The sequence below is a fragment of the Anoplopoma fimbria genome, chromosome 3 (genome assembly GCF_027596085.1).
Source record: "Anoplopoma fimbria isolate UVic2021 breed Golden Eagle Sablefish chromosome 3, Afim_UVic_2022, whole genome shotgun sequence".
NCBI classification, from domain to species: Eukaryota; Metazoa; Chordata; class Actinopteri; order Perciformes; family Anoplopomatidae; genus Anoplopoma; species Anoplopoma fimbria.
This window is the reverse complement of record NC_072451.1, coordinates 1,303,858-1,320,876: the sequence shown is the minus strand read 5'-3', so window position 1 is coordinate 1,320,876 and position 17,019 is coordinate 1,303,858. Positions and strand designations below refer to the sequence as shown.

At 39.5% G+C, this 17,019-nt stretch overlaps 1 protein-coding gene across 1 annotated transcript in view; it reads left to right on the top strand.

Annotated features, from left to right (window-relative positions):
* The window catches only part of LOC129088943 (neuropilin-1a-like), a 74,653-nt gene that overhangs the window by 27,793 nt on the left and 29,841 nt on the right, over nucleotides 1-17,019 (top strand). The window contains exons 4-6 of the mRNA XM_054596224.1: nucleotides 2,511-2,738; nucleotides 6,866-7,036; nucleotides 12,077-12,243. Of these exons, the coding sequence (XP_054452199.1) occupies nucleotides 2,511-2,738; nucleotides 6,866-7,036; nucleotides 12,077-12,243 (566 nt within the window). The remainder of the gene's footprint in view (nucleotides 1-2,510; nucleotides 2,739-6,865; nucleotides 7,037-12,076; nucleotides 12,244-17,019) is intronic.

Below are 17,019 nucleotides of genomic sequence, written 5' to 3'. Positions count from 1 at the left end.
TTCATCATGTCGCCCTTTTAACGACACCACCTGTGTCAACAGCATGGGGTACACCGGAGTGTGTGTCTCTGTGTGAGTGTGTGTGTGTGTGTGTGTGTGTGTGTGTGTGTGTGTGTGTGTGTGTGTGTGTGTGTGTGTGTGTGTGTGTGTGTGTGTGTGTGTGTGTGTGTGTGTATGAGGATTCATGTTTACAGGCATGCTCAGATAACATGCAGGTCACATCTGGCCTGGCAACATAAGAACCCCCAACACACACACACACCTCGTGCCTCCGAGGGATGCTTGACCCTCGTCCACGCCTCGTGTCGTCTTTCACCCACAGAGATCAGTCAGAGTCTCGTAACCTCGCTCATGTCACTTTACGACAAGAGAGGTGTGAACCGCCGGCCGCCAGTTGACTGATGCGAGCCGACGGAAGAGATTTTTCATGAGCCGGTATCGACGGCGTGGATGTGACTGCGGAGAAATCAGCTTGTGGACTCCAATGAGACCACGGCAGCCGCTCTGTTTGTACTTTTATCAGGAGACACTTGGTGTTGCATGTTACTGCTCAGAGGAGGCTCTATTTCATCATCGTACAATCTAGAGGAGCATGTGATGCTTCTGAGGATTTATGAGGTTTTCGTGCAGCTAACTGCAGTTAAAAAGTGAGACAAAGCATTTGCAGTCTCTCTTGCATAATGTTCTCTGTGTTTGCGTAACATCATGAGTCCCAAAATGCATTAACAGTCTTCACAGTATATCATCACGAGCTGCATGGCAACCTAAAATTGTCCTCCTACTGAATGTTGCAGATTTATGCACAGAAGTAAATAAACAAATGTTGCTGAATCTGAATACCTTTTCAGGAAAAATCTGAAGCCAAGAGAGCTCGAAGAAACGCCACATAAACCTAATGAAAAGATGATCAAACTTTATGTAAAAATGTATACCTTCAAAATGTCTTAACTCGTTCGATGTAGGATTTTGCAGGATTTTTTCTTATGCCTCGTTCAGTATGTATCGCAACAAGCTCCAACTACCACACAACAATGGTGAGATGAATATAAAAAAGGGAGAGATATGTAAACACGACACAGCTGACGATTTTATCACCAGAAGGTGTTACGTGCAAAATGCATGAATGAAAGTGTGAGGAATGAAACATAGTCGTCCGAGGGTGCAAGATAACAGCAGAGAGGATGTTTGTGGGGATTTTCTTTTGTGTAAAAATGCAAGTAAACAAAAAATCTGGGTTACACATGCAGTGGATTATAAAGGCTGTGCATACTTAAAATATATGTATTTATAACAAGAAGTAAAGCAAGAGATCATCATTAAAATGCCTAAGAGAAAAAAAAAAGAAAGGCCTTCTAGATAATATTACAAAATATAAAACAGCACTAATATTTGAGTTTGTGGTTGAATGAGTATGTAGGGCAGCATGTGTGTGCATTTGGATGTGTCTAATGAGCTAACAGGCTTGTATTTGTCTGTGTGTGTGTGTGTGTGTGTGTGTGTGTGTGTGTGTGTGTGTGTGTGTGTGTGTGTGTGTGTGTGTGTGTGTGTGTGTGTGTGTGTGTGTGTTTGTTGACCATGATTGGTTGTCTGTAAACAGCCTCACAGTGTCTGGGACTGTCAATGAGTATCTCCCCGACCCGTCACAACACAGACTCAGACGGCTCCGGTTATGTGTGAAGAAAATCTAATCTATTCATTTTGTCTTATACAAGGAAAATGTTGCATATATATATATATATATATATATATATATATATATATATATATATATATATATATATATATATATATATATATACCCTTTTTATTAACTTTTTTAACTATGTTGAACTGCACAAAAGACAAGAATGAGTTCTCTTTACTTCTAGCAATGACTGTTGCTGTTTCCAATGACTAGCAGGATTTTGAAAAACAAGGCCACAGTGACTGACAAAATCTGAAACTGCTTGGTGTATCAGATGGGACAAATTAGTCACTTTATTTGGATCCAGTGAAGTGATGTTTTCTTGTTTCATGATACAGTCATTTGCTCCTTCTCAGAAATATTGAAACATCTGTAAAATATTTTCCCTGAATTTCCATCATTGTTTTGGAGAAAGTCTAGTTTTAGGACTCATAATGTCTTGATTAAGGCAAATTTGTATTCTGGTCAAGTCACAACTGTAAAAGTTCTTCCATTTTCAGGTTTTTGACACCCAGATGTCCTTGTTTTTGCAGTAGGAAACAAAAAAGCCCCAAATATACAATACAGACTATAAAACATCCATCCATCAGAATGGTTTCTTGAAAGGATGTTCTTGCAGATTCAACATTGAAAGACTATGAATAGTCAGCGTCTCAGCTTTCAGTACCACAAACGGCTCATTTTGCAATAAATGATGGAAACCATATTCTCGTGTGAACACCGACCCCTGAGAGTTCTCACCTCTGTCCGAGCGAGAATTAGTCACTGTGTCCAAACACGTCTCGACACTTTAAAAACTCATCGGTGTCTCTTTTTCTCCTCACAGGTCCAGAATGTTCCAGGAACTTTACGGCTCCCAGAGGGGTCATCAAGACGCCGGGCTTCCCTGAGAAGTACCCCCACAACCTGGACTGCACCTTCATGATCTTCGCCCCCAAGATGTCCGAGATCATGGTGGAGTTCGACAGCTTCGACATGGAGCCCGACACCACGCCGCCGCCGGGCGCCCTCTGCCGATACGACTGGCTGGAGATCTGGGACGGCTTCCCCGCAGGTGAGGAGAGAGAGAGAGAGAGTTTGGCTCAGGCTGAGTTGAATTGGGGAAAAATGGAGCAAAAGTCTGAGAGGCTGAAACGTGGCCTCAAGCTTATTAATAAAGGAAATATTTCTAGTTAAGTCTTCGAGGAAGATGAGAACAAAAGTAGAGTCAACGTGCACCAAAAGTAGCGATGATGAAATTGTTCATGTTTTCACTTGCATTAGCTAATTAAACATCTTTAAGATGGTTATTATGGAACACATTTCCTCCAGTAGCAACACTGAAAAAGAAACCCTAAAAAGCTGTTTCTTTGCCGACTAAACTTACATTTTATAAGCATTTTATGCAATATCAAGGTATGTTCTTTCAGCCTGAGACCCTGTTCAAGAAATATATTCAAAAGTAGGTCAAAACAAGCTATAAAAAAACACAAAGGGATATTTTTGCTTGCTTATTTTGAATTTCTGAATCACTGTACCCAACTCTTTCGACTTTTTTTGTCTCATAAAAAAACTGTTATGGCTCAAGAACATAACATAATACAAGCTATAAGACCGGATGCATTTCCAAGATAGAGCAGCGAGATCAAATGGGGAAATGTCAGACAAAGAAAAAAAAAAAGAAAAAAAAGGTGAAGGTGAGAGAATTGAAGGAGAAACAGCGAGACTGCTTCTCCGCAGGTGGAGGGTAAGAACGGGGATAATGGGATGCAGATGCAAAGGGTAGATGTGCGGAGCCGTGAAGCGGCGGAGAGAGAAAAGAGAGAAGGATGAGAGAAGGATGAGAGAAGGATGAGAGGTGCTCGAGGACGGCTTCCCCCTGCAGATGTTGACAGAAAACAGACAGAGACGTGTGGAGGTGAAGGGGAGGAGGAGGAGGGAGGAGAACAAAGGATGGATGGCTTCACCCGCAGGTGGGACGAGCTCAGATTGAGCGATGGAGGCGAACAAGGAAAAATAAAATAGAGACAGACGGGAGGAAGATGTGGGATTTGTGTTCCAACTTGTATTATTTTCGGGGCGTAACATGTTTTGTGCATATATGAGCAAACAACACGAGACATTTCCAATTTAAAATAGATGTTATCACCTAATTTAACAGCTTTCAGAATTCTTGTTTTCTTAGTCATGTTTAGGAGGAATCCTCTTTTACAAAAAAGATCTACATGCTGTTTCTGAAAGTGCAAGAACGACTTTAAAAGGTTGTTTTTTTCAAAATAAAATGAAATCTCTTCAGATAGCATGTCAGCGTTCTGTATAGATAAAGGAAATAGGAGATTTTAAAAGGTTTTCACCAAGCTTCGACAGTTTGATCGGAGTTCATCGTGAGCTGTGTAAGAGACTCCTCGGCTCTGATTGGTTGTTCGTCTTCTGGGAAATCTTGCAAATGCCATTAGGAGCATAAAAAAGGAGGAAGAGTAACCACATTTCTCCCAGATTATCTGTTATATGCACTACCATCAGGATACAATGACAGTTTGAGCAAATATGACAAAAAGTGATTTTAATTAAAGCTACCTACTGCAGCTTTAAACTTACCGTAGATAATATTAATTGATGGCTCTGTTGTTGCTCGGTTGTCTTTTACTTGAGACTCGTCCTCCTGTGCACACATGGAGGGTTGATGTTCTGACAGTTCCTCCCTAACAGCTTGCTCATTGTTCCCTCCACCGACCACATTTCTGGGAGAAAAAATACCGTTTCTCTGCACACGAATCCTGCTCTTCCCCTCTGTTCACACTCCCCCCTCGCTTGGACGGCGTTTCTCAGCCTGCCATTGTTGTCTAATTAGCCGTACAGTGTGCGTGTAATGGCGAGAGCTGCATACCTTGGACGGGGCCTGACAGGGATGCCCACAATACTCGCTGCTGTGCCCAAAGCGCTGGCTGATGATTGCCAGGGAGGAGACTGGCATGGGAACACGAAGGGACACAAAGACTGGCACAGGTCTACAGACAGTGACATACACTTTAAAGCCGTGCCAGCATACACAACATGCCAGGGCTTTTCCCGTCAAACGATCTCTGTGTGTGTGTGTGTGTGTGTGTGTGTGTGTGTGTGTGTGTGTGTGTGTGTGTGTGTGTGTGTGTGTGTGTGTGTGTGTGTGTGTTGTGCATTCAGGTGTCTGTTTGCATCAAAGTGTGTGTGTTGTGTGTGTGTGTGTGTGTGTGTGTGTGATGCCACAAAGCGCCGTATTCCTGTGTTTGCGGAGTGAACATGTGTGTCGGCGCAGATAACAAAGCAGGGTGAAGACCAGGATGTTTTTTTCTTAATCCCATCAAACGCAGTCGAAATGTTTAACACCAACACCAAACATTCCCATCATGCACTGCTGCTGCTGCTTCTGTTGTTGTTGTTGTTGTTGTTGTTGTTGTTGTTGTTGTTTTTTGGTCTTTGAGAGCTGTAAAGCTGTTCATCAAAAGGATTTATTTTTTCTTGTGGGATTTAATAAGACATACAAACATCCAGGGCTCAATATATTTGGGTTCATTCTTCAAAAAAAGAATCTAATCATGTTATTTATTGATGTTATTTTCGCAAAAAATCCTAGAAATGGAAAATGATGAACCTTATAAATATCCTAAACAGAGAGCTTTACTTCTTCAGAACATCTTCTGTTTGTCTTTTTTCCTACAGAGAAAACTGGTTCCCTTATTTGTTTTTTCCTGAAACTTTCAGTTGGTTTAAAGCTTCAAAAATCCTGGAAATTGAATCTTCCTCTACTTGTTGTTTATTTCAGATATGACCATTTCCTAGATAAATGTAAATGGAGCCATATTGCTTGAAGGGATTTTTCCATTTTATAGCTGATTGCATTGACAGCCAGCTTTACCGCGAGACCGTTTCACACCACATTCGATAAGGCTGGAATACCTCAAAATGTAATCCGTCACAGATTGTCGACTACTGCTTTAAACTGTAACTGATAAACATAATCCACCAGATTACTCAAAACTCAGCATGCTGATGTGTTTTATGTTTTTTTGCCTTAAATTGATAGAAAAGTATACACTTTTGTAACATGTATGACTTCACTCTGGACTGAATATTCCCTCCTTGAGTCCTCGAGAGGCTGCAGATAAAGTATCTCCATGAAACAGGAGGCACAACAAGCCTGGCTTTGTTTCTCACAGATAAGAACACGGAGGAAATGGCCAGCAAACTGTGGGCAGGCAGCAAGGCAGTGTTGAAGACATGAGGCAGTCTGTCGCTGTAGACGCATATTAGAATATAAGAGAATGATGTTGTTACGGTGGAGGGAAAACCCAGTTTGTGCGTCTCATGTTACATTTTAGTCACAAAGCTCAGCATCTCTTTTCCTGATGGATTAATCTCCAGCAGTCCTCCAAAAGAAACGGTCGGTAGAGTTTTCTGTCCATCTCGGTCTAAAGAATATCTGTCCGCTGCACAATTAACAGGATTTAACATTTGAAACTATTATATTTGTCTATTTTTGTCTGTATCAATCTTATTGTCGATTATTTGTCACGCAGATTAAGAAAGTAGATATCACAATCATTTAAAGGGTATTGAACTGTATCAACTTTGGAAATGAGTAAAAATGACTTTAATTGTGCAGCTGATGGATTATTTTTGGAGGCGTTTTGTTTTACAGATTCATAACTTCCGAGCCAATTATCTTTGTGAGAAAAAATACTGCATAATTTGTTACTTATAGGGAAAATAAAGACAGCTTATTTAATTGGTACACTTACAGTTAATGAAAATGTACAAAATACTAACGTAAGTCACTGCAGGCAGGGCCACTTTGCATTCATGTGAGATTTCTTAAAATGCAGTTTCCTATTATGAATACAAATAATTATGGTTTAAATGGAGTTTTTTTTTTTTTTTTAAATACATACATATCTTCTCTATAATTAGCACCTAATTACATCGTCCTTTTAGGACATTTCCTAGAAAAGGATTGAGAAATCAATGAAGCAATACTTTACTTGTTTGTTCTGAGGATTTTAATAATGACACAACAAAGTAACGAAACAGTTCCCTCGACAGTGAGGGCAGAAAGGACAGAGTGAATAATAAAAGCACCCTTTCTCTTCTCTTATTTTCCTCTTCTCCTCCCTCATCCCCTACCTCCTATCCACTTGTATCCTCTCCTCTCCCTCCCTCCTCTCCCAGTGGGTCCTCACATTGGCCGGTACTGTGGCCAGACGTCCCCGGGCCGTGTGATCTCCTACACGGGCATCCTGTCCATGACCATCACCACGGACAACGCCATCGCCAAAGAGGGATTCTCCGCCAACTACACCATCCGCGAGAGGATTCTTCCTCCGGGACACGAAGACGAGGGTGAGCAGCTGGAGTAGTGATGAGAAATTGAGGGGTGAGGGGGGGTGATGTGGAGGGTAGACATGTGATCTGGCATTATGAAGAACCAGGGTTCATTTTTCTGGATGTTTTTCTGTGTCTCACTTTAGCGAGGAGCTGAGTCTCTTTCAGCTACAGGCGCTGGGCTGTTTGTGATTTTTGACCTCTGACCTCTGAGGAAAGCAAGCAGAAAATTTCTCCAGGGTTTATAGCATGCAGTAGAGGAAAAATGTGACTTTTCGTGTAATCAGCTGTATCTCGAGTGATTTAAGGGGAAGAAAAAGACATGATGTCCCACCATTAATAATCCATTAATAATAAAACAATTAGTTTTTGATGCATTTTCATCTGTAAAATGCCAATAAACAATGAAAAAGCATAATTTCTTAGGTGATATCTGCAAAAAGCTTGGTCCAAAACCGACAGATGTTAAGAATTTACAATCATATAAAACAGATAAAATAAGTAATTCCTCACAAATTACTAAAACAAGTCAATTATCAAAAGTGATGTGATTTTCGGGTTATCAACTAAAGTTAGTTGCAATTATCTATTCAGTTTCAATTGTTGAGAGGTCCTTTGTTCTGGTTGCATTTAAACAAATGAACTCAAAACCACAGTTTGTGACTGTTTATAGCCAAATAATTTATATTAGCTGCCCCTTGTCACAGTTCATTTTAATAATTTTAAAGGTAAATTACTATTTCTCAGTATTACTACAGTATTTAACAAGTTTATATATATATATAGAATAAGCATTCAGCATACCCATACATATACCTTCCTACATATACACATACAGATGTACACAAAATAATATTTATAAGAAAAAAAAATGTATATATATATATACAAAATATAAATATAATGATTAAATACAAAAATAAAGTAAAATAGAAGAAAAAATTAATAAAAAATGTAATAAAATCAAATCAGTATAAGTATTTCATAACTTAAACGTTAGGAAAGATTATTGTTTCACCTCACAACCACCCAGATTAATCCTGAGGACCCTTGGAGGTCCTTAACCCCAGTTTGGAGACTATGAGTCTAAACTGTTCTAGACTATGTTATAATGTTTTTGCTGGCTGACAGGGGTTTTTGTCTTTCTGCACATGCCAGTCCAATACATATAAGAAAACATAGAAAAAATAACGCTAATCGATCTTGTCAATCGTCAAATCAATAATTTTCCTTTAATTCATAACATGATCCTGATAAAAACTAGCCCCGCCCATCTGGTGTTCTGATTCAAGATCTCAATTCAACCACATAATGAATTTAATCCTATTTCATAGCTGTAACTTTTAATTTAAAATGTGATAAAAAAAAAACCAGCTTATATTTCCATCAGTCTGACCCACTTCTAACTCTTATCTTCTCCTGTTGAACAATGAACGAGGCCGATTTCACACATCAGGATGTTATCATGAGATGAAGAGTTTCTCATCCTCGCTTATAGACGGAGTCCTTTGTTGCGTTGTGTCCACATTCTCTAAAAAGAGTCGTAATTCTGCATTAATTGACCCTGTAGAGAGGTCAGTTATGTCGGGCCCGTATGGTTCCTGCACTCTTGTAACCTCGACCCCTGAAGTCACCCCGGTTTAGGAATGTGAGTTTGAGTGGAGAGGTGAGTTCATGTAAGGTCCCCCGGTGGATAACACGGGGTCTTTGGGGAGAAATAAACGTAAAAGTCCACATTTTAGTGCCCTAAATTGATAATTAACGACTTGAAGTAAGTTGACTGTGTTAGTATTTTGTGTCGGCTTATCCTTTATCTGAGGATTCACATTCCTCAACTGCACAAATTTGTCAGTGAAGCTGTTTAATTATTTATTTTCCAAATGTAAAATAGCAACATACGTACACAGGCTTTAAAAACTTCATTTCAGAGAACAGGTATGGTTAGTTTGAAGTTATTGTCAAGCCAACATCGCCTCAGGGTCTATTCAGTAGATGTTCTGGAGCTTTTGAGCATATCGAGTGATCTTCAGCAGCAGATGGAGTAGTCAGTTGTCATAGAAAAGAGCAAATGTAAGTTCAAATCTCCAGTTAAAATGCTCATTTTGACAAAGATGTTGTGTTTTAAGTCCTTATGTACGTTGTTCAAAGCTTATTTATTTACCTTAAATATGCAAAATTAGATATTTGATACCACATCATTCAATCACAACACAATGCGTTGACCTGGATAATGTTTCTGAATCACACATGTATGAAGACATTTAACCAGAGGGTTGTTTTCAGCTTTCCTTTTTGTTTTTGCCATGGGCAGAACATGTGGGTGTTGTTGCGTTGTATGCATGCATGCATGTGTGTTAGTGTGTGTGTGTGTGTGTGTGTGTGTGTGTGTGTGTGTGTGTGTGTGTGTGTGTGTGTGTGTGTGTGTGTGTGTGTGTGTGTGTGTGTGTGTGTGCTATCCACTGTTAGTCTATATTTAACAAATATGTCTGTACCATATCTGTGTGTGAGAGATCAATCTGTCCCTCTAGTCTTAACTGGGATGGCTGAGAGCAGCTCTGGTGTTAAACAAAGCTCTAATTGTCTTATCTTAAGTAACACACACACACACACACACACACACACACACACACACACACACACACACACACACACACACACACACACACACACACACGCACTTTCACACACTCAATTACTTTGCCTACAGAGCTCAGCAGATTGAATTAAAGCTTCTCGCTACACCACATCACATTGTCCTATCAACCAGCGTGGACTTCCCCATTTCAACACATTGAGTCAGCAGCTGAAATAGGTCAGCTGGCTAAAAGGAAAAGATAAGTTGGTTAAAAGTCGTGGTTAAATGGTTTAAAAGGCCAGATTGAACACGATCCTTGTGGTAGTAGGCCAACTGACTTGTCATTATGAAGTACATTTTAATTGCACATTGTAATGGCTATAGAAGTACACCATCTGTTTGCACTATGCAGTTCTGTCTGCCCCCAGGTTGTGATCTCCCTGGAAAATGAAAGGCTCAGGTGTCGCAGCTGCAGAATGCATATGCAACAGAAACACTGTGGGGTGTGTTACTCTGCCTTTATCACAGCACTGAGACCAGGGTTTCCATCAGAGCACAAAAGAGAGATCCATGTTTGTTCCTGGCTGTTAGCTTGAATGTTGCTACGCTAGCTATGTTTTCTTGTGGTGGCTTTTCTATAATGAGCAGTGGTAGAACTTACTCTATTCTGTAATATGAGAACGACAGGGGCGACAACACTAATACCACTTGGAAACATAAGGGGGGGAGTTGAAAAGTTGTTTGATGCCACTTTAAATATTAGTTCAAATTTATGATAGTGTTAAAAATAACAGCCATTTTTTAAATCCATTCAATTAAACACATTTTGAACATGATAGGTAGCCTACGTCTGACAAAAAAGGTTGGTAACTGCAATAAACAACCTTTTATCTCCTATTTATTTTTATTTATCAAATGTGAAGCAGAATATAAAATTCATCCTCTTGAGATTCTAAGAAGGAACTTCTATTCAAGCAGGATCTTTCCATCCTCTGAGGATTTAAACTCTGACGTCCTGCAGTGACTTAACGGTTGTCTCTCTCTCTGTCTGTCTGGCCATCACCTTCAGAAATGGCCTCCAGCTGATCCTTTGATCAGCTGAACGATCGGTGGTGGGGGGGGCATCATTTTACGTCCTTTCTTTCTTTTTTGGGATGGAGAGGTGGAGGGACTTGTCCCTCACGCCTGCTGTGAGGGAGACGTGAAGGTTGTGTCTCGTGAATTAAAATGAGAAAAGAGCAAAAGAGACGTTTTTGGAAACGGAGGCTGTGGCGGGAAGAAAAACAGAAGAAAAACCAGACCAGCTCTTTGCAGTCTTTTTGGTGAAACTTTCTCCCTTTTGTTTATTTGTGGAGTGATGTAAGTGTGTTTGTGTCACTGTGGCAGACCTTGTGTCTCCAGACAGGCCTCCCACACACACACATAAATACTCACGTTTCCTTTTGTCCCCCCCCCCCCCACCTCCTTCTTCCTTCCCTGTGCACCGACATGTAGTTTGAGGTTTGTCCAAATGCTGTTTTTGAAACAGTTTCGTCACCCTAAAGGACTGTCTCTGTCGACAGAGGAGTGCATCATCCTTTAGTCTGAGAGTGAAGAAATGAGAATCCTATAAATTAGAGCTGAATCCACACATGGCATCAGCAGCAGGAATGTGCCTGTGTGTGTGTGTGTTGTATGTGGGCAGATACATACAGAATAAAAACATTATGCCGAAGATTAAATGATTCGTCGATCCACAGGAAATTAATTCACCACAGTTTAGATAATCGGATAATCCAGTCTTTCATCAAGTAGAAATAAAACATTCTCTGATGTGAAGATTAGCTACTTTTGTTCTGTTTTGTATAATTTTAGATTGATTTATTTTTTAGACGAAAAACAGGCTGAACAGAAGCTTTGATGGTTTTTTCACTACATTTTGAAATTGTGTGGATTAAATCATTCATGGTCTAAATGAGAATACTTGATTGTGAATGTAGTGATGTATTGCATTATCAGGACAGAGTAGTGGTTTGAGAAAAGCCATCAGATAGATGTGAGTTTAGCTGTAAAGTTACTTTTGATGTGGTCTTAACTCTTTACTCCGACACATTGGATTTAAAACGATAACCATTACGGTTAATTTAACCTCAAAGTGCTGCCTTTCAGCTTTTTAGATCCATACTTTATTATATTATCATATTGGCCAATCTTGGCCTTTCCTACAACAAAAGCACTTTTTTTTTGTTAATGAAAATGTAATTCTGTGACAAATTATCAGCTTTCAATTGGTTTCCAGCTGGAAATATTTGGATTTAGAGTAAACCTTTCCAACCTTTCCTCCTAATTAATAATCCCAATCAATAATAACTATCAATACAAAATGATAATACAATATAATTGATAAAAAAAACTGCCGATTGGTTTGTAAAACGTGACCCAAAAAACTAACATTTAAGACTCTCGTTGAACTCTTGTTAATGAAGTTTCTCTGTCTTTGGTAGACTTTGCTTGCATGGAGGCTCTGGGCATGGAGTCGGGGGAAATTACCTCGGAGCAGATCAGCGCCTCGTCCCAGTATAACTTGAACTGGTCCCCAGAACGCTCGCGCCTCAACTACCAGGAGAACGGCTGGACGCCATCCGACGACACCGTCAAGGAGTGGATACAGGTCAGTAACGTTTGGTTTGACATTAGAAGTAGAGGAATACACTTGCTTTTGTGGAGAATTCTTGAAATTCTTGTGACTGAAATTGTGTCACACTGGTCCTCATTTTAGAGTCTGATCTCAAAAAGGTGCATTTACTCATTCATGGAGAAACGGCGTTCCTCGGTTTGAACCCGGCCGTACCGTTGAGATTTTGCTCACATCTGGTCTGAATATTGTTCACTCATTTGTACCACTTTCTCTGACGAGGATTGGTGGACAAAAATAAGCCCACATGCATTATTTATTCAAATCTGCCTCTCCAGCACAGTTGACATCTCGTCGTTGTGAAATCTGACGTAGCGGCCTGAAATCACTGAATGTGGGAATAGAGTAGGACAGTGAAGCATTTCTTTAAAGATATATACTATACTTTTTGGATATTCAGTTTGCTAAACCTAAGTTGTGATGGGCTCCGTAAACATCAGTAACACAACAAACTGTTTCTGTTTGGAGCTGCATTTAAATCCAACAAGTTTTATTTTAATGTATTTTTACGGTTTTTATACTTCCTGGTTCATGATTACGTGGATTACTATACTAATAGATTTTGTGCAAAATCTACAAATGTGGAGCTTTTGTTATAATTTTGTCAGGTAGGATACAATGTAGTTTGTAACTATGCTGAGAGGCCTACAAATGTGAGTTTCTATCATCTATCATTAGGTTTATGTCTATATTAATAGTGAAATTTACAATAATTTGCTTTCGAAATGCAAAAACAGTCTTTGTTCTTGTGTTTTATCTTGTTACAGCAATGTTGTTAAGTTACACTAGATTGTCTGTTCAACAATAGAGTTTCCTTTCCAAATGATTAGTAAGGCACACTACTGTTTTCTGTATATGGTAGTTTAATTCTACGGTATACAGTATGTTGTTGTATTAAATACAACCAACTGCATACGTTACATAGAGTCTCGTGAAGTCTTTAGCTCGTTGAGTAGATTTAGCTATGGCCTCATTTACATATGCCGTCATTAACAAGATTATTTTTCAGAAGCAGAAAGACAGCTGGGGGAAAAAAGTAAATTTAGCTTTAGCTAACATTAGCCTGTGGCTTTCTCTCCAGCTAGTTTCAGCTCTCTTCCATTAGCTGTCTAGTCGTCTTTCTCTGGCTGATTGCAGTAAATGTTATTCTTTTTTTTTGTTTTTGCTGTTTTGTGGTTATATACACAGAAATTATACATTTCTATTACATTCAACTTTTTATGTGATGTCAAAAAGTCATCTTAGACTCTTAACTCAATTTGGACCAAACATGTAGGTCCTGTGTTTTGGCTTTTTTTGTAGAGAAGAGTATATGTTTTGTATGACCATACAGGCAGCAATGAGCTTTTTAAACTAAGTAAAGGAAAACAAACTGAGTCCTCATGGTCTTCAAGATAAGATGAAAAAGAGACATGAAGAAGAGTGCAGTCCATCTCGTTCGGCTATAAAACTCCTAGGAACTAGCATCTGATTTGTTTGGATTCCTCTTAAATGTACAGTCCTGGCTCTCAACACGCATGTGCTTCTCCTAATATGGTTAAGACCAAATAAGACAAACTCTAGGTGAGACAGGCGGACCTGTAAGGTGTAGTGGGAGTCCAGGACTGTCCCATTGTCCAGGACAGGAACTCATAAAGGAAGACCAACAATGGCCCTCGCGGTGAGAACAGAGCCTCACTTCCCTCCTGTGGGGGTTACAAACAGGAAGTAGACAGGAAGACGGCCTCAGCTCTGGATTATTAGTAGTGGCTCTCTATTGTCTGTCTGGGGACTTCTTTTAGCTACCGGGCCTCTGGGATGTCATAAGAAGCACAGAGTTCTTTATAGAGGTTGACGAGTTCATACGTATAGAGAGACTGAATCCAATACACTTAAAATATGAAGCTTTCATTCCACAGATCTTAATTTAATTTGCCCACAATGCCTCCTGAAATGTTTCATTATTTGACTTATTTACTGAAAGGAGGAAGTTCTTTGATGTCACATTTGATAGGGACAAAATATTTGAAATTAAACAGGAAATTACAGATTTTTGGTTTTAGTTATGAACATATCGAAACCATCTTTAACATTATATGTAGATATTTACATAGGGATCATTTTGATACCTCTAACTAACAGGGAAGCTGAAATATCTCTACCAACATTTTAGCCTATAATGAACACATTTTCATTTTGGTTTTATTCCATCTGCTTTTTCATTCTCTATACAAGCTTTTTAATACCCTTACTGGCAGCTTAGACCAATTAAATATTCTTTATTAAATGAATCATTGACATGTTCTGGTTTGCCTTTTTGTCCTTATTCTACCGACGTTGAAACGAACGCTCCTTCCATTCAGATCCAAATTTTCCTTATTTTGCTGTTTTGAGGCTTGGAATAAAAACAAGCCAAGTCTTTGGATATTTTTGAAGTAAAGTAAAGTGGCCACACGCGTTTCATTCCCATTTCTCAAAAGAAATGCAGAGGTGAAACACCAGGGAGAGGTTGCAGAGCTCGGATGTGCCTCCAGCTCTCAGTGTTTCCCCTTTCGGACACACTTGGCTGTCGATACCTCGTTCAGATCATGAGGTTTGCACCAACGGCTTCTCAGTCACACGTTCTATTTCTGTGTGTGTGTGTTCTTCTGTTGTTAAAGTAAAGCTTTGTTGGCAGTCCCTCCTAGAGAAACAGCAGACCGTCCCCCTGCCACTGTGATTTATGGCCTCAGAACCGGTGCTGTTGCTCCCCCCCTCCGACTCTGTGAGGCGTTTGAGTTATGACTGCTGTTTTGTTTTTTTTAATGGAAGAAAACTTTCCATTTTTATTTGATTAAATGTGGTGCGTGGCCAACTCCACACAGCAGGGTTCGCCTCACGGCTCTCCATTCATCTTGCTTGAGAAGAAAATTATGACTTTGTTAATTCTTGCATGCCCGCCTCCTCCACTGCAAACACCTCTATTATTCATTCAAAGGCATTTATATTTTATTGATGCTATTTTCAGGTTACTATTCATAATGTTTTCCGAGTTGAAGCTACCCGGTGGCAGCTTTGGATGGCGGCAGACAGTGAGCTCATTATTTGGCTTTTGTTATATATTTATATGATCTGCAATCATATTTTGCACTGTAGTGACTCGTTTCATGAACGCTGGATGTCTGCAAAGAAATGAAAAGCCTCCATATCACATTTTTTTCAGATTGACAGAGGAATTAACTGTAATACTCAAGTAGTGCTGGGTAATACATCGATTTTAAAGGGTTATTGTGATATGAGACTAGATATCCTCTTAGATTTTGGATGTCTTTATACTGTAAAGTTGGCAGAAGTTTTATCTTTTCCAGGTTTTAAAGGCCGAATAACAGTAATGTGAAGTATTTTTCTGAACCTGTCAGACTGCACTAGTTGTCATATTATTTGCTTTTACAAACTTAGTCCTTATATCCCCGTTACTGATGATTATTTATCAAAAATCTCATTGATGCAGAGGTAAATATTGTGATATTTGATTTTCTGCAATGTTGCCCAGCCCTATGCTCTAAATTAAATACTACAATCGTACTTCTGCAGCAACAAAATCCCCAAAGAAGAAGGTTGCACAAAGTAAGATTTAAATGGAACTTTCAATGTGTAAATTATTAAAGCTACTACTGCGAAACTTCTATCTTGTGTTGATTTCGGCGCCCCCTGTGGACAAAAGCAGAAGTGTTTCCGAGCACCAGACTCCCTATAGAAAACCTCTCATTGTTTCTTTTGCTTATGTAGATCATAGACAGAGGCATTATTAGGACATTAAAACTGTTTCTAAACCAGTTTAAAGTTCCATGTAGTAACTTTAAAGTACCATTGTAAAAAACGACTCCATCTTAAACGTACACAGGTAAAATAACTGTCTATAAAAATGCTCCAAAGATCTGAGTTTTGTTACTTTCAACATTGCATTCAAGCCTCATTTGAACGATTGTGGCTCAAAAATGGCCTCTAGGTGCATCTTTACAACTTCATTAACTTCATTGCATACCATGATGTAAGCCCAGGAAAGGCTTCCTTCCCCTCCTGCCTTCAGGTATTTATAGACGCCCTGGCGTTTGTCTTCAGGATCTGTTTGACGCCACCAGGAAGAGCTCAGCAGCATGCATCTGGAGAACACATTTGGGCCTCGTGTGGGAAGGGGTTTGTTGTCGTAGCCGCAGTAAGGAGGGGGGAACTGAAAGACAAAAGATCCCCCAGAGAGCGTTAAAGGGTCTCGTTATTGCCAACTAAACCTCTGGAGGAATGCCTCAGTGAACTTCCAAACACAGGAAACGTCAATAACACAATTTGTTGACGTACGTGTGAGGCCTTGTTTGATTTTTGTTTAAGCACGGTGAAAGAATTTTGCGTTGTGCAAATCATAAATCAAATTTATTACGCAATGAGCGAGGAGAGACAAAAACGTGAGTGATGAAATGAGAGTTATGTCATTCATCAAAGAGCATAAAGCCCTAGAACCAAGTAGATCTAATTAGCCTGATGTTCATTCTGGATAGAAACCTCGCGGCCTCTAAAAAGAAAGTATTTCAGAAATGAGAACAGAATTACTTATTTTTTCATCAATGCCAAGGAGTCAATTAGAAAGTTTCTAATGAGGCTTCATGGGCCCAGTGGTTCTAAATGTCACTCAGCAGACACATAACTATGTAAAAGTTCCAAACAAAAACAATGCTATGTGATTTCCATGTTTTACCTCCATAATTAGCTGTGTATTCATGTATTTTTTAGTAGACAGGG